This window comes from Zosterops lateralis (assembly GCF_965231275.1).
Source record: "Zosterops lateralis genome assembly, chromosome: 17".
In the NCBI taxonomy this organism is placed as follows: domain Eukaryota; kingdom Metazoa; phylum Chordata; class Aves; order Passeriformes; family Zosteropidae; genus Zosterops; species Zosterops lateralis.
The window spans coordinates 11825748-11852021 of NC_139777.1; the positions used below are offsets into that span (position 1 = coordinate 11825748).

Sequence of the window (26274 nt, forward strand, 5' to 3'; positions counted from 1 at the left end):
TGCAGCATGAGGTAGATGTAGCTCCAGTTTGGTTTTGATCAGCTAGAGTAACAATAAAAAAAGCAGATTTTTTTAATCTTAATTTATCAAATATAAATGCCATACACAGAACTAAGTGAATGGATACATCTCTTCCATCATCCCCTGCTGTGGAAGGGGCAGGAAGTCCTACCCCCAAGGTGAGGAGTTGGGAGCTGCACTAGAGATCCAGGGCCAGCTGGATTTCCCGCAGGCGGGCGAGCAGGGCCTGCACGTGCTGCCTCTCAGCCAGCTGTGCTTTGGTGAGAGTGCTGATCCTCACCTGCAGCTGAAAGGGAACACAAGTGCATCAGCATAAACATGAGTTTGGACACTGAGACCGTATTTAATCTCTTTGACAGCAAGAGCTGCTCCAGCAGCTTTTGTATTGTCTCACTTGGGGGCCAGTAAGTGACAGAACAGCTCAGAACTGGCTGGAGTCAGAGGTACCAACACCCACACCTGGCTGTGGGAACCTGGGCCCTGAAAGCAGTGCAGCTCCAGTCTGCACACAGGGAATTGTCTTGAGAAATTGCAGAAAAAAAATTGAGACTGAGCCTATGAAAGCTTGATCCATAGCTTGGAAATAGCCTCGGAAAGGTCTGGAGCAGGAGTTACATTTCTAAACAAACAGGAAGATGAATCTACACAGCCTGTTGTTCTCCTCAGCCTACTTCTGACTATAAATTTCCCTTCTCTTGGTGTTTTACTAACGGCCTACTACACAATTCCTCAGAGCTACCATCATCATTCAGGCTAAGTGCATGGCACAGTGATAATCACCTCAGTAGCTTCAATTTAAATGCTGTGTACACACCTGACCCAGTTCTTCCTGAACTCCTTGCACACCATCTCGGGCTCCTGGTTGTGTGCTCATTTCCAGCCACTCCTGCAGAATCTGTGCCTGCTGCTGACAGCACCTGATAAAATGGATTAGAAGGATTCTCATCCCAATTAAGAGCTGAACAGTCTAAGTCAACTTAGACTTGGAATTGATACTTGCAATAAGACCCATTTTTTTGTCTCAAACCAGTCAATGGTTAAAATCTTTTTTAAAAAGAAAAAAAAGAAAAAAAAGAAAAAAAGGTTCTGGAAAGCAGAGAAATCTGAAAACTGTCATCTCCACCTCCTGCTTCTAGTCCCTGATTTCATCCTTTCCTGACAGTTAAATCCCCCTCAACCCCCATTTCTTTTGTGCATTTCTGTTTTCTTGTTCTAGTAGAGCAGTTACCAAATACCAGCTCTATTTAGTTTTTTTTCACTGAAAGCTGGAAAAGCTCAGTCCTCACTCCTCTTGATAAAATAACTAAAAGCTAAATTTCAATTGCTCTGCCAATTAGTTTGTACTGTCTTCAGATTACACCCAGTGATACCTCTGACATGTTTCTGCAAGAGCTGCCAGAGGTATAATTAAACCACTTGGCTGACTACAGAAGTAGTTATGTACATACTCTCCTTCACCTGGAGTGAACTCGAAAGGACAAAATAAAAATCTCTGGGACTTTTCTCTGTTTCATCCACAGTTCTACTGTGAACAGACTGATTATTTCCAGGGTAGACACCAGAAAAAGTGCAAGAGTGGACAGCATGAAGAAAGGCTGGCTAAAGGGGCATTACCTGAGTTCCTGCTTCCTGCAGTAGTAGTACTGCATCTGCTGCTGGATATGTCGGAGTTCAGCTTCCACCTTTCTCTCCAACATCATTTCTTCTCTGGAACTGTGCTCCCTCTTCTTCCCTTCAGCCGAATGGAAGAGATAAGGGACAAGCAATGGAGGTAGAACAGACATCCACTCTTTCTTCTTATCAAAGAAACAGGAAATATTTTTAATGACAGGAAAAATGGAACCCTCCTGAGTCCTTTTCATGTGTTTGGTTACCCTGTGACATGTACCTGTTCACCCCAAAGGATCAGGTACAGTGAGAGGGGAGGAGTTCTGGCAGCAGTACAAGCTCTTGAAGGCTCAGTCTGAACACACAAAAGATATGAAATGTTCTGGTAGATAGTTTAGTACTACAAATACTGTTTTGGCCTGTTCAGGATTTAGTCTTCCACAGTTAGTCTAGAAGTAATTACATACAGTAGTCCTGCAGAACACATTTCATGCTATGATGTCATTAAAAACACCACAACGAAAGGTGCTTGTCCCCTTTACAGCCACATTGGAAGTACAGGAAAATCTCAGAGACCTCTACTGGATGAACTTCCCTCCTGAAGCAAGTTCTGTGGAACTCCAGCACCTGAGCACATTCTTGCTAAAAGCAGCTGGCCTCAAGCAGTTCCCATCCTTCAGCAGGGCTTTAGACTCAGCAGAATCCATACAACTTAATTTACCATCCCAGAAAGGAACACTGATACCCTTTAGCTCCTGATGCTGCCACACAAGATTGCCCTGTCTCCCATACATTTTGTGGCAGTGACCTGCAGTTTCGTACAGATTAGAGGATAAGCAAATGCTGTAGTTTAGGGTGAGGATGTACCTGCCATCTGGTGACTCCCTTTTCCCACCAAGTCTTCAGGTAACAGCAAATGTGGCTGCAAATTTGGTTGCAACTTCTCCACAGAATTCTGTTGAGAGTCTTGGGAATGAGCTCCTTTGTGACCATTCACAGGCTGGCCTCCTCTCTAGAAGGTCAGAATGATATTGGGATTTTCCTCAAAGCATTTTCTTAAGTCAGCCCTACAAGTAGGATGGGCCTGACCTACTTAGTCCTACTCTCACTCAACCAATTCCTGCAGGTGCTGAGCCTCTCTCATAAAATCCCACAGAAGAAGCAGAGCTTAAAAGATGGGCTCTTTTATTTCTAGCATGGAGATATTTCACCAAGATTAAAACTTCCCATTCTGTGTGGAACAAGGAGTTCAAAATGCAAGCACCTATTAGGAAGTTAAGTGAATTTCAATTTTTTGAAGGTCTCAGACACACCCACTGCTCCTAAGCTGAGTTTCTCTTAAATGCCTGCAATCTGGACAGCAAAGTGTAACCGCTCTGAACTCTGAAGAGGCAGCACACTCATGTCATTGGCTAGGAAAAGATCTGCCTAGGAAGTTCACTTGGTCAGCTTTAAAGATGACAGCTAGAACAAGTGAAAAACTGCTCAATATCCAGGTGGGCAGTTCAGAACCACAAGAAAACACAGCAATAAGCAACAGGGTTGCTGACAGCAGCCCAGTACACACACTAATTGTTCCTTCAGCAATACACTCACCTCTTCTGAGACAGCTTTCATTTGGGACATGAAAGATGCAGGAGACCACAGCTCTGGCCTGTGCCCAGCACGGTGCATGTCCTGTGTCCACGGGGGAAGAGAAGCACAAGTGAGAGAGGGATGGGGATGAGCAGCATTGCCCATCTGGGATGGACATTTACAGGTACTTTCTTCCATGTGAGGTGTCAGCATTAAGTTCCCAGTCTGTGCAGGACATTTATTCACAGATGTTTGCTGAAAGGGCACCTCTGACCTGTACAGGAAGAAGAATAAGGTCACTATACACAGCAACCTGTCGGTCTTTTCCTTTGCAGTCAGTGCAAAAAAGGGGAGACTCCTGTCATTCCCTTGCATACAGCTCTCCTGTTATCTGCTCTATTATGCCCACTGTAAGTCACCCTCTTTACTTTTAAAATTAGATTTTCTACCTAGTAAAAGGAGGTCCCAGCAGTTCCTTGCTTTCTAGAGATTCCAGAGGGAAGTCAGGCTTCTGTGGTGGTAACCTGGCTTGTTGAATGGCATTTCTGAAAAGAAAAACAGAACAAAGATTGCCCCAGACTTAGGATTATCATAAATTGGCATCAGCTGGCAATTGCAGCTAAAGAAACAATCCTGTTTCATCATTCATCCCTGCTCTGCAACATTCTCCTTACATGCAATAATGATTCTTAAAATTAAATTTCATCCTGTATTAATGTGAATGGTGTCAATGCTGAGTGGTGGAAGTAACACAACTGAGCAGGGCAGAAACTCTTCTTTTGGCACATACAGTTGCTGAAAACAATGTGAAGTTACAATCTCCTGTAGGGTTCCTATTCTGCACTGAGAAGCTTCATAGACAATTCTTCCTTGCAACTGCTCCATGATCAGTAGGAATTTTTTAAGGACTAGCTTCCCCAGGGAAAAGAAAGCAAGAAGAAAGTTTAGCTTCTGTACACCAGGATCTTGATGTTTATCATTTCATCAGATGACTTCAGTGAGAAAAGCAAGAGCTTCAGTGAGCTTCAGAGCTCTAGGTCACTTGGGCAAGATGAGCTCTCCCAATGGCCAAAGTTCCATCAAAGGCATCTTTCAAATATTTCTCTGTGTAACTGTTCCCATGACAAATGGCCAATGCTCCACAAATTCTGTTGTACCTTGAGAAAGACAAAGTGCAAGGTCTATAGCTGAGCTGGTTCTACCTGTCACTGGCAAGTAGAGTCACAAATACCTTCACCATGTGTGGGCTGATGCTTGCATTACACAGCAGCTCTTGTATAACTCTGTACCACCAGCCACATGATGCAAGTCAGAGTTAAGTCAGGAACTAAGTCATCAATGAGAAAACTTGGAAACACAAAAATGAGACACACACAGATAGATTGCATAGATGCAAAGTTACTTATATGCCAGAGAAAGGGGAGGGACTGAAATTTACACTCACAGGCTACAGAGAGCCGAGTCCCCCTCAGCAGGGTGAAGTGGTAGATGTCTGCATTTTGAAGGCCATGGCTCTTTCTCTGATGAATGTCCTCTTCTCTCAGGACTAACATCAGGCCTTTTAAATGTCACTTGCTTCTTCAGAGGTGGCAAAAAAGAAAAAGGGTTATTTAATTTCTGGGAGAGAGCCTTCTGTTTCCACAGCATGGCACAACAATACACTGACTGGTGAACACTGCAGGCTGCCTGCCAACACAAAGAATAGCAGAGCATCTGATGGCTGAGAGCAGGAAGCACCACATCACCTACAAAGAAGGAACCAAGATTTCTGACACCCTCAAAGCCATACCAGCTCTCTAAACTAAATCAAGAGGTCCACTATTGTAACATTTGGGTGAGGAGAATTAACTGGGTATTTCTGCACCAAGACAAGCTGCACATTAGCAAATGGAACAACTGGTATCCTGAAAACCTGGAGAAGAGCTGGGAATGCTGCCCAGAAGCCGGAAGAGAGCAGTCAGTACATGCATCCTTTTCACACACAGGGCTGGGCTGATACTCAAAGGCAGAAGTGACATAAACCCACATTATGAAGGTATAAGTAGTACTAAAGCTAAGACAGGATCAGATGTAGCCTCTAATGCTTCATTCTGGCACAGAATTTAGAGACCGTACCCAAAGGCAAAGGTTTCAATCAGGAGTACTGTCTATGGGAGAAATTAGCCAGTTTTAAAATAGTTTCATTAAGAAAGGTTCCCAATGAGTCTGAAGTCCTCTAGTCTCAGCTGAATGAAATGCTTAGAACCAGAGATAGAAGTGTACATAGGATCTAAAACAACAGCTGGGATGTGGAGCTCCAAGATACATACATGCACATACACACAAGCACACAGAGCAGAGACCAGAGCAGCCCAATTCTGGATATGTATCTGAGCAATCACTCTTTCACCTCCAGCTGCTGCTGGGTATGGAGCTGTCCCTGCAGCTGTTTGGTTCCAGCAGAGTTTCTCAAGGCACAGGTTACACCTTCTCTCAAAGGAGTTGTGTGATGAATTCCTGGGACGCTTTCAATGCCATCTTTCTTCTCCTGCTGCCCCTTGGCAAATCTGAGCCAAGCATCAAATACCTACAACGGGAACAACGAGAGCTGTGAGTATTATACAGGCAGGTTCCAGGCCAGGGACTCCCTCTGCAGACAGAAACACTCTCTCTTTTGCTGCATAGGAATAGGCAGTGCTACAGCAACAGCAGGACACTGCCACAATGACAAAGGGACAGAGATTTAACTCAGCTGAGGCCAGATGGGGGAAACTGTGCATATTTTTTAATCAGCTAAGAAATTTTAGGGATTTTTCCAGCATCCCAAAATAACATAGAGCACCCCAAACAGGGAAGGAATAAGACATTCAGTGTCAGGCACTCAGCACATCTGCAAAGTCACTTGCCTGCCCCTGCCCTGCCCAGCCCCTTACCTTTCTCTGCACTGTAAGGGACCAGTGCCACAAGGCTTGCACTGTCTGCCGCTTTTCCCACTGCTGCTGCAACAGCTGTTGAGGGAAAAAATGCACAGAAACCATGTTAGGAGGTCACATACCCAACACCAGGAACACCAGCCAATGCACCAGGCAAGGAGGAAGGGATGGTAGAGACAGAGCAGAAAAACCCACACAGTTCACTCAGTCTATGGCAAGGTGTTTCGTGTGCCAGCTGAACCAAAAAATCCTGAAAATGTTGAAATAAAGTTTTCTTGGTGTTTGTACAGATGGAAGATGAAGTGGAAGGGAGAATGACTAGCAAGGAGCTAGGTGTCTACCCAGGGGAAAATTCCTTACCCGAGTTTTCCAGCAAGAGAAGGATGCAGAGCAAAGTCTGTGAGTCATTAGTTCATCTCCCTTTCTCTGCAGCAGCTGCAAGGCAACCAAAACAGTGAGTCACTTGCAGACAAACCCCATTTATCTGAGCCAGATGCTATTAGAACAGCGAGCAAACAGCCTTTATCACCCTCCCTTTGTTCTGTTGAGGCCACCCTCAATACCCAAGAGCCCTACAGTGTAACCCCATGTGCAGACACTATGAGCCCAGCAAGGATTTAATTTGCAGTAGTCTCAGGTTGCTAAATCTGTTACTTCTATCGGTTTCTTCAGGCAGACACAGCCCTGCTCCTTCCTCCTCAGCACACAAAGCTGTCATGCTCCTCCTCAGTCCAGACTGCCATTCCCCTCACCAGGGAACAGAGTGTGTTCCTCCACACCTGTAACTTCCCACAGGTTCCTGAGGTTCCTGATCCTTCTCACCTTTTTCCCAAGGCACTGCTGATGATAATTTTTCCATTTCATCAGGTACTTCTGGAGCAGGTGCTGCTGGTGGTGCTGTGCTGCCCTGTGGTGCTGTGCCCTCAGCATCAGAGACTCCTTCATTAATTCCCTCCAGTGAAGAAACAGGCTCTGTAAATGCACTATTAGGGGAAGATAAATTAATTCATATTCCAAAAGGAGACCATTAATTTCAGAGTATCAAGTGATCAGCTACTCTTCCCGAGTGTTTCAGCAATATTTAGACAACACTCAGCACTGACGGTATTCAGTACAGGAAGAACTGTGAACACTTCATGTAATAGACAGGGAGCTGTGATTTACAAGTCTTCCCCGCTGCCACTGATATTCTTTATAATCTTTAGGAAAGCCCTCTGTGCTTAAGAGTCCTTATGTCAAGAATGTACCATGGTACCATGAAAACACTTGCAGAGTTTGAGGGTCTTTCCGTATGAATTACTAGAAAAAGACTGAAGCAGTAATTGGTAAGACTACTTGCACTGCCCTCAAAACAGATGTCTGAGGTACTCAAAACTAGTAATGGAAAATTCCTTTGAGAAAGGAAGTGTTACCATCCATTATATAGTACAAAAAACAAACAGAGAAACAAAAGTAAAACAGGCAGGTTTCAGCAGATCACTGGAGTCCCAATTCACTCTCCCTTCTGTGGGGACATCCTTTGTAAGCCAACAGACCATCCAGTCACTTCACCTGTACAGATGACACAACACACTGCCCTTGGCTCATTCACAGACAACGAGGACTTTGGAGAGTTCAGCATCTCCATCAGCTCACCTAAATCCAAATGTTTTCTGGCCTCCAGCACAGCTGTCACCTTCAGATGGCGGTGACAGGCTCGTAGCCAGGCAGTGTCTCTCCACTGCAGCAGCACCTAAGGATACGAGGCAAACAGGAGATGGGACACAGACTGGCACTGCAATGGAAGGGGACACAATGTTCTCCCTCCACTGCTGGTAACATAACCATTTCCACCTCATTTTTCACTAAAGGCTCAGCAGACAGTAAGAATTTCCTACAAATTAAATACAAAAGTGTTTCCGAGTGTCCCCTTGGCATTTTTCAAGGTGTTCCTCTCTTTCATCCACCCCCTCCCTGCCCCACCTCACCAATACTACTGTACTGTATCACACTACTAGATTTCCCCTCCTTCTGAGGAATAAGAAGAAGAAAGAGAAAAAGCCATGAGCTCACAGAGACAAGTTTCAGAGAGACCTGTAAAAACAATATGAGACTCTCACTTTGCAGATCTCTCTTAGTAGTGGCTCTTAGATGTAAGTTTTTGGTCCTTCTAATTATCTGACCTCTGCCTGAATCAGCACCTGTAGTGAGGCCTTGGCACCTGCTGTACAGGTCCTACCTTTGACAGGATTGCTCTCCTGTAGTGCTCATCTGCCTGAGCAGTTGTCTTAGATTCATGTATAAGAGCAAGGGCATTTTGTCTCCATGTACACAGCACCTGTCTGAAGGCAAAAATACACACAAAAGTTAAAAACAAACAAACCCATTATGAATGATTTTCACTTGTTCATTTGGCACTTTCCTACCCACAAGGGAACCAAACCCAGCTGCATCTATAAACTCTGTCATGCAAATCAACTTCTGCCTCTTCAGGTCTCTGCTGAAGAGAAGGCAGTGCAAAACAGAACACTCTGAAATCCAGCAGCTTCAGCTGAGACAATGAGGCTCTGCAACTGACTCAAGCTGTACAGCATTAAAACAAATAAGAATTAAAACTAAAGTATCTACAACCAATGCACTGTGATAATATCTATAACCACTCTCCCCACTGTAATGCAAGAGAGGCTCTGCATCTTCCAGGCTGCTTTAGTATCACAACGGACAGGGAATGCAGTTTGATGGTGTCTGATGACTTTTGCAGGACTAAACAGAGATTTAAAAAAATATTCAAGCAAAAGAGATAGCAAACAGGAAGAGGTTGATTTCTTTTAACTAGATGACCTGCATGCAAAGGAACAGCAATGTACGGCAGAGTCAACTCCCAGCATGGAATATTCAAGAGGTTACAAAGATGGCAGTGAAAGAAAGTGATGACTTTGACTGCAGTGCAGTCACTTGTCTCACGCTGCCTAGGGAGAGGCTCACCGCAGCAGCAGTCGAGTGTGCTGTTCCTCCTTCTCAGCCACTTGATACAGAACGCACTGGATGTTTTGTTGGTAAATCTGAAAAAAAAAAAAAAATAGTATTGTTAACACCTATGAAGAGAGGAAACATCTAGAAACTCTTACTAGCATCTAACTAACTCTTGCTAACTCATAAGTAGCACTGACAGTAAATTATGGGGGAAAAAATACAGCCACTGAAATCAAATACTGCTCTGCTGTGACAAGTAGTCACTACACAATAGTTAATACCAGCTGTGATAGACCATTCACCAGTGCTACAAGATTACCTTGGTTCTTCTGCTCCAAAAAGCAATGCTGGAGCTCATACAGCCCTTCATACAAGAGCCTCCATTCTACCTTGCACATGTGGTGTGTACGTGCCTCCAGTGAGAATTGTGGGAGCTCTTCAGCTCTCACTGAAACACTGCAGCACATACAGAACATAGAGAAAAGTGCCTCAAAAAGGCTGTTCCATCCTACCTTCCAAGCTGCCAAGGTCTTGCCCAGCAGCACATGTCGATAGTGCAGGTCTGCTTGCATTAACTTCCTCCATTTCTCACGCTGATGTCCCACGTACTAGAAGGAGGAAATGGAAAAAAACCCAAAAGATATGTACACACGAAGGAGGGAAAACAAGTAATGGCAGAGAGAGGAGGAAAAAGGACCATTTCCAGTCTCTGGAGAAACATCAATCCTTCACATCGCTGTAACAGCTTTTCAGTCAAATTGGTGCTGCACTCTGCTATGTCCCCAAAAGGCCCAGTTGAGGTGCTTTTTCCCTGCCCTTTGTAGGAATTCTCTTGAAGACTTGATGTAAACCACTCAAGTTAATGGGTCTGCATCAACAGAGCAGCTCCAAATATAAAATTTCTCAGAGATTCCCAAGACATGCTGCAAGGCACATCTGGTACCTCATATCATGGTAAGAAAAAGGCCCACCATGAAAATACTCTGTGACAGTGTTTGCACAATTTGTAACATAAATATAGGCCATACACAAAGGCCTGGCTGCAAACTTCTCATCTAAATTTTGAGAAGAACACACCCAGTGTTGATTAGGGACAATTTCATCAGACTAACTCTGATTATATTCCCAGGTACATCTAAACCATACTCCTATTCTCACCATACCTAGATACATGAACAAAAATAATTTCTTCTTCTTCCTACACAGTTCCTGTTCCACCCACACCAAACTGGTTTTATCCACATGAATAGAGAGGAGTGCTTAGGAATGACTAATGTTTAAAATAAACAATTTAACTTCTAGCCATATGGGTACAAGCCATTCAAACATAACAAAGACTTCACACTCTTCCCCATCTGTCAACTCTCTCACCTCTCTCCACTTGTTCCAAGTCTGCTGCAGGCACTTTGAGCAGTGAAATCTTAAAGCTTCTGTCTCTCTCAGCCTCCTATAAGAAAAATAATTATTTGTCCTACAATGCAATCCATGTTACTGGACACTTCTAGCACTGACTTGAGTCCACATTTGTTATTTTCAGTAATTCATTTACTGAAAGACAACTTAGTAGACTCCAAAGCACAAAAAAGGACTGAGAACCATTGTGAATTAAATGCTGTTTGTTCAAAGTAGGCTGCCACAGGGCCAATTCAAATCATTTTCTATTTGAAAAGAATTCTTACTCTGCTTCTCTCTCCTGAGTCTTCTGTTTCCAGAGAGAGAAGGCCTTTAGCAGCAGCTGGTTACTGTAGTGATGTCCTGCACAAACCAAGCCCTGCTGCTCCTCCACACGTGCAGCTGTTCTGCTGCGCCAGCAGCACCAGAAGCGGCGCAAGAGCTGCCTCTGGAAATGAAGGACAGCCTGAAATGGACAGAAGGTGGCAATGAATGCACAGCACAGGCAGCTACAAAAAATAGGAAACAACTCCTGAAAGATGTCATGCATAGGACTGTCCAGTGTTTGTTTTTCTGAGGCTGGACAGCAATGGACACACTACCAAAGCCCCTTTGCACTGAGGTTATGTAACGAGCTCTGCAGGCACCTCCATGCATGTGGATGGAGGAGCTGTTACCAAAAACCAACAGGCCAAGGAGAGGAAAACCACAAGCTGATAAACAGCATGTGAAGGACTCCTAACAACTGATAAGTTCCAGAAACCAGTCCTGTTGAATGTACAAGAACTGATAATCTCCCAGCACCAAGGGTGAGCCATATCTGCACAAAGACACCCACATATGCTACTGTCAACTTGGAGCTGTGTAAGAGACCCCATAAAGGCCACAGTAGCTGCTACAGGTAAATACTCCAGGACTATACACATACATACACACACACCCCTTAGAAAATGAAGGGCCCTGTAAAGAACTTTATGGACACCTACCTAGAAGCAGCTAATTTCTCAGTACAACTCTGCACTTCTTAAATAGGTTGCAGTTTGCTATTTAGTATTATTATTATTTCAACAAAGTAACTATGAGACAGTGTGAGAAAGAGAGCACAAACACGTTTACAGGGTGAGAGAATAAGTGAATGAAAGATGTGAATGGCAATCCTCTAATAGTAACTTGATCATGTTATTAACAAATTGCTTAACTGAAAAAGGTGATCAGTAAATATTGGTTGTAATCTGCTTCCCCTGACTTGATCCTTCACTGGGAAAAAGGGAATTTACAGCAACCAAATCCATCTCATGCTAACTCACATTCACAGACAGTGACTATGAAATCATCCCCTCTATTTCCTAAGCAAGGTGCAGGAGTTACATTTACCCTCTTCTCTCCCAATCGATATTCTTGCAGCTTGCAGGTCTTCAGCAGCCACGTGTCAAAGACCTGCCTCATCAACACCCTCCTGCCAAGCAAAAAGGGAAAATGTCAGCACAGGAGAGAATCTCTTCAGAAAGCATATTGATCTTATGAATGTCAGCTCACTAAATGAGCCTCAGAGCTATGTTTATCTAATCTCCCTCTTACATTCCACAGAGAAGCAGATGTAAATTGTTCATGACTCACAGAAAATGTCAGAGCAATTGCCATCAAGTCATGCCCTCAAAGGTATTACCATACTTAAGAAGAGAACCAAAGGCCCACAAATTCCACATTTGTACAAGTTTGTATTAATATTTCTCTGCATACCTATAACGGGCATGAGCCACTGATGTTAAGGCCTGCTGCTGTTCTTCCTCCTTCTCTTCCAAACGGGACTTCCAAAGGTTCCAGTACTTCTGCAGCACCTGAAATAAAGCAAGAAAGACACAAAACCCCCCAAAGATAGCAAGTGAGGAGAAAAACGGAAATAAAGAAATTATTAAAGTCCTAATGAAACTGCATATTGCAATGGTTGCCTCCTGCACTGCTTCCTATACCAAACTTTATAACCTCCTACAAGTTTTTCTGATAAAAGGAAAAATCCACCATAAACACAGGGAAATGAAAAACTAAACATATCTAAGAGTGGCAGTTGACTCACACAGATTTTCTGTGGCTGTTAGTATTTAAGAGCTAAGCCACTGCTGTAATAAAAAGTACTTTTTAGTTAACGGTGGAAGTTAATAGGACAGCTCAAGGCAAACTGGAACAAGAACCAAACTCACTGTAACTCGATGCTGACGGGATGACAGATTTGTTCTCATTCGCTGAAGACGAGTGTCCAGGACATTCTGCTGAAGACCCTTAAGGCCAAGTTCCTGTAACAACAAGAAATAAACACAACTTTCATTTGTAATCCAAATCAGGTAATGTAGAACTGATCTACAATTCTAGAATCCCCCTGAGTGGGGGCAGAACATGGTAAATAGCATCATGAGAGCATCCTACTTCAAATCACTAATCATTCTGTTCTTTTAGTCACTAATGTTTTCACTTCATGATTCAAACCAGTTTATTGGTATTATTTTAATGATCAGTACTGATCCAACCTTGAAAATAGTTCAGTTCCAAAAAGCTGGAGGCTCACTTGTGCCCACCTTTCAGACAGACTTCAAGGATTTATTTTTTCTTTAAAAAAACTCTAAAATCTAAACAAAACCCAAAACCACTCAACTACTTGCACATGCAGCAAGCTATCTTTAGTCTTATGTGAAAAGTACTACGCACATATTACTGCAGAGAAGAAAAAATAATTCTTGTAGCAAACAGCGTAAGAAAAAGAAATTGAGGAGAAAAGGCAAACTCATGGTGGAATAGTCAGAGAGCAGGTAACCGAACATCCTTGAGATGAATCTACTTCACCAGTTTCCCCACTTGGATTCAACTGGCAGATTCCAGAATAGTTTTAATGCAGAAACCTGGTGTATCTCCCACTTAACACCCACACAGCACTGTCAGTGTTACAGGGACACTCCACAGCCCCTCCCACTCAGCACATAACAGTGCTCTTACCAACAGGTGACACTTGTAGTGCTTTTCAGCCACCTCACACTGCTGAGCCTCTTCCACACACAGCACAACATCTGTCCCTGAGTTAAAGCATCTTTTACACAGAAACAACCTTATCCCACAGAGGGGCACTACATCCCCATTTATATTTCCTTCAATGTTTGAATGTTCAGCACTGTCATCTGCAGAAGCTTTGATTACAGTCAAACTTTTAGATTTTGCTGGCTTATTACAATGTGTTTCTGATTCACTCTTAAGCAACAACCATAAATTATCTTCTGCAGGCTCTAATACACTCTTATATAGCTACTAATACACTGTAATTACAACAGCTTAATGAATTGTTAGCATGGCATTACATACACCTATCTAATGACAACATGTTTGTTGTCACTTGTGTTACTGCACAACATTCCTGCTTATTAACTGGATTTTCCCCCTGCAGGAATGATTCTGACTTGTCTTTGTTAGGGACTAAACACAGGTTGGATACAATGCTTCCAGTGTGCAAAGGCTCTCCATAGGGCAATCCTTGCAGCTTGTTTTTCCAGGTCCCTTTGGTGAGCCTGCACTGTTCTCCTGCACTCCCACGACAGCTGCCAATTGGAGAAGCACCTCCAGAGTGTCCTGCTTCGGTGGAACTCCTGGGCCAGCTCTGGAAGACAAACACAAATCACTCATGGCTTGTTCTGTCCTAGGCTCATTCCTATCAGATGAGATCCTGGCATCTAGCCACTGGTTCAACAAGTGACATGAACACTGTCACTTTCTAACATTGAAAAATGCTTACAAGAATTCACATTAACGCTCAGCTACAGATCATATTCTTCCTATTGTTCACAAAGGGAGTTTTAAAGCAGCAACCTTCTGTACTGACTTCAGAGAGGGAAGCTAGGACACTTATTTGTTCAACATACTCAAGTTTGCTTACATTTCAGCATACTCCTATTACCAGTTCCTATATATTCAAGCTACATTCTTTTCCACTGCCACCAATCAAAAAGTAATTCAACAAATATCTGAACTCATTCTCATTTAAGGGAAGAAACAAAAGAACTGGTGTAATGATCTTTACCATCCTATAGGAGTTCTGATTTGACTAATTATCAAGGAAATCCACAGAATGACTGATCAAGGTCTTGAATACATCCTTCTCACAGATCTCTCAGTCAAAATACAATAGATAACATGCAAGTTTTCATCAAGGGAATTGTAAAGCATTTTCTTTTAAATGCCATGGAAAACAGGATCTTCCTGACAGTTCAGCATATGAGCTGAGGCAGCCAGGCCTGTCACAGCACACAGCCCAAGCTGCATCTCATGACCTGGTGGGCAGAGACATTACACTGTCTCCTAAAACAGAAAAAACCATCACTGTGCTCTCAGCAAAAGGGCTGAGCCCTGTTCTGTCCTAACTCACATTTTCACTCACCATTCTGGCGTTTCTTTACTCTGTGGAGGTTCAGGTATCCCAGCCACGCTCCCACACATCTCCTCAATTCCCAGTGCTGATGGTGAGTTACTGCCCTGGTCTCCTTCTGCTTCTCATTCTGGGTGTGTAAATACAGCTCTCGCCACTGCAGCCAAGCCTGAAGGAACAATTTAGGGGCAAGGGCAGTTAGGGGGAAAAACAGACAAAATTAGGGAAGGAGAACAAAGAAAAAGACATGCAGTAAGAAATTCCATGTAAGTTCTAAAGGTGAAAGCCATGAGCAACAAGGTTCCTCCCCAAAAAAGGAGGAAAAAAAATCCCAACAAAACCCAAACAAAACACCAAAGGAATGTCAGCATAGAAAAGGTCAAAGATTTTTTCACTTTTTAAAATACTTTCACAGTTTTTCCCATTAAAAAGACCAATATAATACTTTTGCCAACTAGCTTTCTGAAAGAAAAGAGCATTTTCATATAAAAGGGAATCACATAATGAGATACTGTAAGACTTCCCAAGTCACAAGTTTCTTTCCTTAGCAGAATACTGCCCTAAAAGAGGCCATGTTGCATTTTACAGTGCAGGTCAAATTAAATACCATCCCTCCTTTCTAATGAAATGGACAAAAAGCCAGTTTGAGTGAAAGAAAGAAAGAAAGAAAGAAACCCATGCTGCTTTCACTCTGGCTAAGATTTACAATCTGGACAACATCTGATTTAGTTTTAAGTATTCCTGCAAGAAGAAGGAAGCTGGACTTGAGGCATCTTGAACTCTGACAGGTTTGGTGCTGTGACCTCTTCCCTGGAGAGTCTATTCCAGGGACTGACCACCCTCTCAGGAAGATTCTTCTCCTAATGTCCAATCTGAACTTGCCCTGACACGACTTCATTCCATTTCCCATGTCCTGATATGATATTCCATCATAAGTACTGCAATTTGCAAAGTAAATGAGTACAAGGCCAAATTTTTATTCACCTGCAACATTTTCACATGTGAGCAACTTAAAGATTAGAAATGGCAGTAGCTGAAGCTCCTGAGACTTACTCGAAACTGCAGGCTCTGGGCCCAATGCTGCAGAGCCAAAATATTCATTTTACGTCCAGAGCATTTCTGGTACTGTTGTCTTCTCCACACTGCCCATGAAATGCTGCCAAAACAATGTTACAGATAAGTTCAAACACAGGTGTCATAAGTTGGTGCAAGAAATCACTTTCATCTCACTGGGAAAAGGTATGAACAACAACCTTTTCAAAGAACCACCAAATGGTTTGGGTTGAAAGGAACTTTAAAGATTATATTGTTCCAACCCCCTACCATGGGCAGAGACACTTTCCAGTATCCCACACTGCTCCAAGTCCCATCCAACTTGACCTTGAACACTTCCAGGGATGGGGCACCAACATTATCTCTGAGTAATCACCAGGTTTCAGGGCCTCACCACCCTCAGAGTAAAGAATTTCTTCCTAATATTCAATCTAAATCTACCCTCTTTCAATTTAAAGCCATTCCCCCTTCTCCTCTCACTTGCATGCCTTTGCAAAAGTTACTCTCCAGCCTTCCTGTAGGCTCCCATATCTCTTAAATTCACAGTCTATGGGTGTGCCAGAAGAACTCACACATCCCAGAGAGCAAAAGAATTCTCAAAAAAAAAAAAAAAAAAATATATATATATATCAATAACATAACACAGATAAAAGCCACGGCCTTATGGTGAGTGCCTCTCTCTGTTTGTATTCCATCCTTACCGCAAACAGCTTCTTTCCCTGAACGCCAGAGCCACAGTCTGCATCCCACGTTTTGTCCTTTGAACACCAACATAAAGCAGCCAGCGCTGCCAGGTCCTGAGCAGGATTTGCCTCTTTGCTGTGCACGACAAAAAACAGCAGCATGTTAAGTTCACGCAGGAATCTGGCACATCTCAACCACTCCATCACATCGCCCCCGAGTCGTGTCCTCGGCCTGCAGGGACACCTTGTGGGAAAGCCTGAGATGACAGCGACCCTCCCTCCAGCCGCGGGTGTCACAGGGAGAAGTCTCAGAATCGCTGACAGCACCGGCCGTGCCACCTGCTCACAGCAGCGTGAACGATCGGACAACGGCCCACAGTCCCTTTGTCCTCAGCGCTTACAGGGGGAATGCCTGTAGAACAATAGCCAGAGTAACGACTGGACTGGGAAGAATTAGAGGATTTTCGTTGGTTTGTTTAGACGGAAAAAAAAAAGTTCATCAGGTTCATCAGTTGCTTTTCAGGAGTTATTCTGTACTACAAGCAGAGAAATCAACCAGAAACAAGTCAACATTATTTAGCAGGCTGGTCATGCAGCTAAAAACAGAAGTGGTGTCACAAATTCCAGTTTACCACTTAGTGCAGCACACTGCACATTCTCCTCACAGCGGGCTGGCTTGTCAGAACTGACACTATTAATGCAGAGTTATTAGAAAAAAGCTGGTATTGATTCTATGCCACTTCATACTTACACATAAAAAAAAACACCCAGACTTTTTTTTTATTAGGATTTCCTTGTGAAAAGAGCACTAACCTACCTTGAAACAGGTCACCTTTTTTCTGTTTTTGACCAAGTAACACACAACTTCTGCTGTAAATACTCTGACCTCCCTCAGTAAGAAAGGAAGTCTGGATGGCCTGTGAGTTTGTGTCCAAAGGTACCAGTCTTTAGGACATTCTGAAGCTACACTCATGTGCAAAGAGAGCAGTTAACTTATTTTGCAAATCAGCACAGGACAAAACCTCAGTATCATCTTTAAACAAGGGTCAACCTCCCTTCAGCAAAGCATATTCCCTGAACCCAAGAAAGTTGCTACCAGTACAGACAGCTCCAAGTCAAATCCCTTGCAGAGCAAAGAACCTACACAATATGATAAAGGGCACTTCAAAAGTTGGGGCTTCTTTCTATTGCAAGACACAAGCTGGAAGGAACAGTCAATAGACATAAAATTAGTGCAGTTAAAAGCACAGGGAAATACTGTCTGATGTCTACAGCAACAGCTGATAGAGAATTCTAGTAAAACATTTGATCAAAAAACATCTACTTGAAAACATATTGTGATTAAATAAAAAAACAAACTAACAAAAAACCAACCAAAAATCAAGCCAGCCCCTCTAAAACAAACAGTGCAACCCAGAGCAGATTGGGAGGCCCTTCAGCTTATTCACTGGCATCCCTAAACAACTGTATAGCTACACCCCTATAACAGAACCCCCACCATCTGCTCCTGCAAGCACTGCACTACCATGAGGTGGGGGAGCTCAGGGGACACAGATCCTGGTAAATAATTCCCCTGGAACCTCCCATCTCGGTATGTCCTCAAATACTGGTAATTACCATCACTTCACTCACCATGAGACTCTGCAACATAACACTTGTTCCTCTTTCCCTGCTGTTGGCATACATAGGCTCTCCAAGCCTTCAATATCAAATTAAGGAGTAAATGCCTGAAAAATTAAAGAAGTGGCATTCAGTAAAATATAAAAATAAGCAATGAAAACATTGCTCCTGGCCCAGACATACCATGGATGGAACTGGCTCACAGGTATTAAAAACTCCTTCAGAAAATTTCTCATACACACCCCAAGGGGAAGTCATTTCACTAACCTGTAATGGTTGTCTGCTCTGAGGCTGAGCTTCTTTTCTCTGCAAACTGTCCACTGCTCCTTCCACTCTCCAAAAGCTTTTTGAAGAACCTTCTGATTATAAAAGCATCTAAACAGTTGAAAGATTTGGACAGGAGAAACGTCATACAGGTTTCCAGAGTGACCACAAATCAGTTTTAATGAAGATTATACCACCTCTTCTCCAGGCTTGCCTGATTAGCCAAACAACATCTAATTCCATCTAAACCACTACTCTGCTGTGACAGTTTATTCCAAGAATCTGTGAAGTACTGCAAGAAACAATCACTTTACTGACTGTAAATACTTCACATAAAGATAAGGAATAAAAGACAGATGTTGTTAACTTGTCAAACATCTGAGTACCAGTTGACTTGAGATCTATTCGTGTCTTTTATCCTCAGTTCTGTGTTTTACTCTAACAACTAGAACAGTAGAAAACAATATATGTATTTTCCTTTCTAATTTTGTTCTTTGCTATTTTAACACAAAATATTTTATATATGTAAATAAATGCAAGAGCTACATCAGAGTTTATAATACTTTGATGCTTTTGTCATGTAATATCAGCAGAATTAGGCCCAGAATACCTAGAGGTCTCTCAGTGAGACATATCAATCCTCGCACAAGTTGCAATTCACAGCCACCTACCCCAAGCCAAGCTGCTAAATCATTCCAAGCACTCATGCATTAAAGGAAGAAAGAAAAAAGAAATGAGCTATATGTTATTTTTTGGACTTGGTGCATTAATAGTATTGCACATGCATTAACAGGTATTACAAACTAAAGCTATGGAGAACTAGGGAGTTTTGAAAGGCAATTCATTATTGCTCGTGCTCCCTGCTGGTCTTTATAAAATCTCTTTTCCCTTAAAAAATAAATTCATCATTGCGCTGAATTGACAGACAGCCAAAGTAGTGCCAATTCGTAGATCAAGAGGAACAGTGAGGTTCACAGGACAACTTCTGTTTACCAACAAAGGCAGAAACAGAACATATTTGATACAGAAAAATGAAACTGAACGACTAAGGAGCTTATTCCAAATACAAGTCTTCCCACTGGGAACTGCTTCAGTTCCCAAGGGTGTGGTCAAGCAAGAATGAACATGCAAATTAATGCAAACCAAGAAATGAACATCAAAGCGTGGGGTTTCAGTAGCTCACAGAACACTGACAGCAGAAAGGAATGATCTGCCACAGGTATTTCCAAGTCAGACACCAAACATATACAGATATACATTAGGAACAACAGTGCAAACAGTAATATTGACTGAATTTCATATTAAGAGTTGGACTCAATGATCCATATGTGTCCTTTCCAACTCAGAATAGTCTGTGAAATCTCTATCATCACAGCTTTGGGAAATACTTAAATTTAAAGCAGATATCCCAATCATATCCCATCATTTACATGCATATAATGTTCAACTTTATCAAAACACATATCCTATGAATTTGGTTAACAAAAGTTTAACCACTATTATTAAAAACAAACAAAAAAAGCAAAAGCAAGAAAGGTACCCAAAGAAAATCTTCAAGTGATCTTAAAATACGTCCAAGGCAGCCAGTACTCTCTTAGTCCAATGATTTACCACTAAGCCATAAAAAACCCTCACCAAAACAAAAAACCAACCACAAAAAAAAAAAAAAAAAAAAAAAAAAAAAAAAAAAAAAAAAAAAAAAAAAAAAACCCACAACACCAAAAACCACACACACACACAAAAAAAAAACCCCAACACTCTCCTCTGAGCTCTGTAATTTTATTTACCTGGCTTTGGAAGGGAGGACTTGTCCAAATGTCATTCCTGCCCACAGATAGAAAAATTTCCTTGCTAGATATCTGGAATACAAGGAAAGGTTAGTTGCCCTTGTACTCCTCCTCTGCAAATTCCCAGGCAGTAGTGAAAATAGGAATTTTTATTCTAGTTTCAGTAATAAAAGTAAGGCTCTAGTTTTCAGACATCAACGCACATATGAACTATTTAGACCCTGAAATTAGTACCTGTAAAAGAGCAATTCATAAAGCATAAAGAGGCCAAACCATCATTCCAAAACTTGAATTGGGATGTACTTCTTTAGGAATGCTGGACAGCCAAAACACCCTCAGGCAGCCCTCTCCCCGCCAGTGACCCTACACTGAGCAGGGGCTGGTGGCCCTTCCTGAGGTTTCACTGAGGTAATATCACTGTTTCCCCCAAGTCATCAGCTGAGTCCAGAATACTTCAGCCAGTCTAATGTCTGGCTCTTCCTGAAGCCAGCAGATCTTCCCTCTTCCCACTTCCCCTCAGCAGTTCTACATCTCCACAAGTTTCTCCCAACACCAGCTCAGCTCTCTAATGCCTTACTGTGACACTATCACCCTTCTCCTCTTTTTTCCCCATGGATTTCAGAGTTAATTGGCACACGGAGGGCCCAAATAATCACCTAAGGCTTCACAAGGTAATTAGTTAAAGCACACAGCCAGAAAGGGGGGGCCTCTCTCTTTCAGCTGCTCCATCAGCTCCAGCTGCTCAATGAGTGAAGGTTTTTAATCTCTACACAATTACATCCCACCTTTGTCTTGGTTTGTTCTTTCAACAAGCAAATAAAGCAAATAAAAAGCACTGGAGGAGGGCAAGAAGAAATCATTACACCTGGCAGTGCATCAAAGAATATTGTTAAATAGCCATTTTTAAATCTGCCTTTGAAAAATAAAAAAATATGTGAAATCTGACTGTCAGTCCTCACCCTCAAGTCAATACAAGGCAACTTCAGAACTGTCTGCCCTGGCCATGAACTACACCTTCTGCTGTAACCTGCACTGGTACTACTAAACCCAAACATTTTTAGGTCTGATCCCCTGCTCCGTTTAGTGAAAAACACATTTTGTACTTGTCACCTGCTTTGGAAATCTTCTAACATTCTTCTTTGACTCTGGGTATACCCATCTTGACCTGGCTTGTCATGACCTCTGTCCTGAAATTCATGTGCTGCAGACTGGGGAGCAACAGATTGTGCAACTGTATGGTCTTGGTGCTCAGGTGGTTGATGGATCTCATGCATCATCAGGGATTTTGATCTTAAAAGGAAAAAATAAATATTTTGTGGGAAACTGCATTACCTGCAAAGAAGTGGCATTATTTCAATAGCTTGGTATCTAATCAAACACAGAACAAGACAGCTACAAAATGCTAAAAGAATTATTGTTCCTTTATCAGGTTTTTTTCAGTATCTGGAATTTTAAACCTTCCCCAACACAACCAGGAAGATACATTTCAGTGCAATCACATAACAGAGAACTCTTTTCTCCTCTAAAGTTGAAATGAAAAATCACTCAAATGCATTTGTGTGTGCACACAGGGTACCTTGACAGAGCAGCTCTAATTGTGCTTTTCTGCTTTTTAGTCTCAAACATATCAAGGTATTCTGTCTACTGCTGATAAATTCTCTTGAGCACTAGTGAACCGAAGTGAAAACTTTCCATTTTAACATAAAGTGTTCTTTTAAAGTTGTTTTGTAGTTTTGTACATATTTCAAATGTCTTTCTCCTTAAAAAAAAATCCTGAAAATCTCTTCCTGTTTTTACATAGTCATCATTAAAAAACAAAATTAGACATATTTTTCCATCATACAGTTTACTTCCACATGTAGTTCTAATCTGAAAAATAACAAGTGTATTTTTATGAATTCTAAATATTTTTTCTTGGCAATTTTCTGAAAACAAAGATAAAAAAAACCTCCTGTGCAGATAAAACTTGCTGCACCGGTTCCATTGAAGCTTCTTTCCCAAAACAAACGCTGCCACCACCCTGAAAATTTGCACATTAGAACCACAAACACATTCTTGAGCTCCAGAAGAGGCAACAGAAGAGGATAATCTGAAATCTCACTCTAATAATCTCCAGAACTGAGCTAGGGAAAACACGGCTGCAGCCAGGAAAAAAATTACGTTATTTTCACAAAGTGATTAGAACAATGCAAGTTTCAAAAGTTCAGCTGAATAACCACTATTAACAACAAATCACTGGGAGGAAATACAGTGGTTTTGGCTTGTTCTAGCAGGCTGCAAAGAGTTAAAAAAAAAAAAAGTTCATGGAAGAAAACAAGACCTGTATGTTGTGTGAGAAATTATTTTTCTATAAAATATTATCTGAATGTTTTCTGAAAGAGGGAGGCCCTGTCCAGCAGACAAAAAAATTCTCTTCACATCAAGATATGCAGTTAAGGCAACTTATGCACTTTTGAAGAGGAGTTTCAGGCAGTTTAATATTCATGCAAAACAGTTTTCAGCACAAATTCTTGTACAGACCTATTAGGCCCAGCTCCCTTTGAAACTATTTCATTTGCCTCAAAGATAAACCTGGTCTGACCATATGCAATGACAACTTTACACAAAGGAGTTGAAAAAATCAAACCTGGGTAAAACATGCAGAAGTTTTGCATTAAACTCTAAGGAGTGTGAATATCTAATATTAAATTTTCCAATATGTGTACTTTTAAAGAGATTATTTCTCTATTTGAAACATTGTTATGTGCTGCACATATTTAATGATGACAGCCTCCATCCCCAAAATTTATGGCAAGTGACCATGGAAAATAAAGAGTCAAAGAAGGACCATTTCTCCCTTGTAAAGTTAGAAAATTAAAGCATGGGAAGAATAAGAGAACTAACATGGAGTAAATCTGTGGTTGGGCCAACAATTGTGTCCAAGGACCTTATCTTCCTTTCTAATATCTCAAGCTCAAGAACATCAGTTTTATATGTCAGTGTTATGATAATGTAAACCCACATAAAGTTGTGATTCATGATAATTTTGGGGGTGGAGTGTTGGTTTTTTTTTTACTTTGCTTTTGAGAGGAACATTTTCTAGTTAACAAAGTTTCATAGAGACTAATAAGCCCTTCTGTGAGAACAACTCAACTTTCTTCTGTCCCATGGAAATCCTAAGATGTCGTAAATATAAAATAAATTACAGCTGAAGTCTTTAACATAGCAGCTTCTTACTACTGCTTACCTGCTCCTGAATTTCTCCATTTCACTGGAGTTCCAAGCCTGCAGTACAAAGGCACTCTCTGCTGTGCAATGTTGTTTATTAACTTTGGACAAGGAATAAGTTGGTGCCCGATGATGAATCCATGACAAGGATCGATGCTCAATGCAGTCTGTATCAAAAAAATGACAGGACTTCCATCAGACAACCTGCACCCAAACAGCAGAATGCAATTCCAGATGTTTAACATGAAAAGCATCTGTGTGTCTCACTTAGCAACACTGTGCTGCCTTAATCTAATGGTAATAAAGTTATAACTTTATTGAAACTTAGGGCAGCAATTCTGCCCACCTCAACAAAATGTGCTAGAAAGGTGCTGTGAAAAGTAAACTATTCCAAGTTATGTGCCCTTACTTAAAAATAAACTAATAACCAAGGGTGATGCCATCAGCAGCTGACTCCTTTTCACCCCTTTGTTTTTAATACTATGTTCCTCTTCTTCACCAGCCCTTAGAAATGAAGAAAACAATGAGTTCCCCCCGGCTCCAGTGAAAACTTCTCTATGCACAGAACCCTGTGACTTCCAAAGGTCCCGGGAACAGTGACAATGTGAAAGCACCTGGAATTACAGCCAGGTGTCTCTTTCCAAGTGTGAGATCCAAAGTGGATTTTTCTATAAGCATTGGTTAGGGTGTGATTTACAAAAACAAAACAAAACAAAACAAAACAAAAAACAAAACAAAACAAAAAAAACACACACACAAAAAAAACCAAACCAAAAACCACAAACAAACACAAACAAACAAAAAAACAACCAAACAAAAAAAACCCCACACAACCCCCCCCCCCAAAAAAAAACCAACCAAACATAAACACCCCCCCCAAAATACAAACCCCCTAAAAAAAAACACAACCAAACACCAAAAAAACTCCACAAACACGGGAAATCAAACCAAACAAACTTAAAAAATAAAAAACCCCAACACTCTACAATATTTTGCTGGGGGTTTACTGCACCAGATTCCTTTCAGCAGGTAACTACACCCTGAACGCTTTTTGTGCTTATGGACAAACACTGGAGACCCGCACGGCGCCGCTCCATCCACAGCCCGGCCCTGAGGGACCGCGGCAGCCGCTCCCGCCCCGCTGAGGCCGCCATGGATCCCGGGAGCGGCGGATGCGGCACCGGCACACGAGAGGGGCGGGCAGCACCGGGGAAACCCACTGCAAAGGTGAGAAAAGGAGACGGCGGGGCCAGAAGCGCCTGAGGCGGCCCCGCCATGAGGGACGGGTGGGGGACAGCGCCCCCGTGCGGCGGGGCGGGGGGACAGCGCCCCCGTGCGGCGGGGCAGGGGACAGCGCCCCCGTGCGGCGGGGCGGGGGAACAGCGCCCCTGTGCGGCGGGGCAGGGGACAGCGCCTCCGTGCGGCGGGGCAGGGGACAGCGCCCCCGTGCGGCGGGGCGGGGGAACAGCGCCCCCGTGCGGCGGGGCGGGGGAACAGCGCCCCTGTGCGGCGGGGCAGGGGACAGCGCCTCCGTGCGGCGGGGCGGGGCCGAGCGCTGTCCCGATGCCCGCCGGGCACGGGCACGGGCACGGTCCCGGTGTAACCGGGATTTACCGACCACGGGCATGGACCGACCTAGGGAAAGGGGCCGTGGCAGGGAGTTGTTGCTGCACTTGGGAAAAAACTGCTGCTTCTGTGCTACTGGACATTTCTGCTGTGAGCATCGAGTAACAGGCACCTGTGGCAGATGTGCCTTTGGGAGCCAAAAAACCTGTTTTACCTCACAACAGCGATGTGCACAAAGGTGACAGTGAAACACAACATAGTTCAGGCCTTCTCAAAGCCTACAGCATCTCGTAATATGGACTCAGCTCGAGGCTGTGGCCCACGGGTTGCTATGGAGTCTCCCTGTGTATTTGTTTGTAAAGTACTTCTTGGCTTCAAGAGACTTGGCAATTGTTACAGCGCTGTCTCATTAATAATGCAGCACTTTGTCACGAAAAAAAAAGGAGAAATGTTTATTTCTCATATATTTCTCTCATTCCACAGGTAACCAGATGTTAATTCTGGTATTCAACTCCATTAGAGATCAAGGAAGAGAACACTTTATTCAGATCCTACATGAAATTCGCTGTTCCTACACGGACCTCCCTGCCCAAGGTGTTTGTGGCCCCGCTGGGTTCCTGGGGCAGAATAGATGCAAGTCCTGGGGACAGAGATGTGGGCAAACGGAGCAGGCGATCTCGCTCAGTAAAATTCCTCAAACTACGTTGAAAACAGTGTCTGCTCCTTTTTAGCAAAATCTGAAAGACCTTCCCGGTGCCTCCGAATGAGCTGCTCCGCTCACTGCACCACCTAGCCCTGCTGTCCCACGGGAATTCCCGACTCCGGACTGACAGGAGCCCGGTGCGGGCTGAGAACGGGACGCTGGGCTGGCACTGCCGGACCGGCGCTGTCCCCCCCGAGCCCGCCACGGGCCGCGGGAACGCGCGGGGCCAGGGAGCGCCCGCCTCTCGCCCCGTCTCAGCCGCGATCGCCCCGCCGCTTCCCGCCCTTCCCTCAGCCCGCGCTCTCCCTGAGGAGAGCCAGGGCCACGGGGACAGCCCGTGACAGGACGGGCCGATCCCGCTGCCGCCCCGCACATGGCGCGCCCCGCGTCCCGCCGGCGGCCGCCTCCCGCGCGGGGCTGCCCTCCCAGACTGCCTGCAGGCCCTCGCCGAGCCCTGCGCCTCTCCTCACCCGCCGCGCCGCTCGCAGGGTGAGACGCCGGTTCCGCGGGCGAGCGGCGGCGGGGACTC

At 43.4% G+C, this 26274-nt stretch overlaps 1 protein-coding gene across 1 annotated transcript; it reads right to left on the reverse strand.

Annotated features, from left to right (window-relative positions):
• Positions 1-36: 36 nt before the first annotated feature.
• Positions 37-25455, reverse strand: SFI1 (SFI1 centrin binding protein). Its single transcript, XM_083873933.1, has 31 exons — positions 25257-25455; positions 23496-23643; positions 21380-21559; positions 20270-20341; positions 18486-18593; positions 18231-18325; positions 16617-16734; positions 15916-16018; positions 14875-15031; positions 13936-14097; positions 13446-13516; positions 12659-12751; positions 12201-12298; positions 11835-11916; positions 10748-10926; positions 10440-10515; positions 9581-9676; positions 9081-9157; positions 8335-8437; positions 7752-7848; positions 6939-7099; positions 6477-6551; positions 6117-6191; positions 5594-5770; positions 4649-4782; positions 3654-3749; positions 3226-3478; positions 2497-2641; positions 1636-1759; positions 836-938; positions 37-307 (listed from the first exon to the last, which is right to left on the reverse strand). The coding sequence occupies exons 2-31, from the start codon at positions 23513-23515 to the stop codon at positions 200-202; spliced, it is 3438 nt and encodes a 1145-aa protein (XP_083730059.1). The 5' UTR covers positions 23516-23643; positions 25257-25455; the 3' UTR covers positions 37-199.
• Positions 25456-26274: the final 819 nt, after the last annotated feature.

Coding starts and splice junctions, on each gene's coding strand:
- SFI1 (XM_083873933.1), bottom strand. CDS start 23,515: ATGGAGAAATTCAGGAGCAG. Junction 9,158..9,580: donor AGACCTTGGCAGCTTGGAAG/GTAGGATGGAAC, acceptor TTTTTTTTTCAG/ATTTACCAACAAAACATCCA. Junction 8,438..9,080: donor CACACTCGACTGCTGCTGCG/GTGAGCCTCTCC, acceptor TTTTGCCTTCAG/ACAGGTGCTGTGTACATGGA.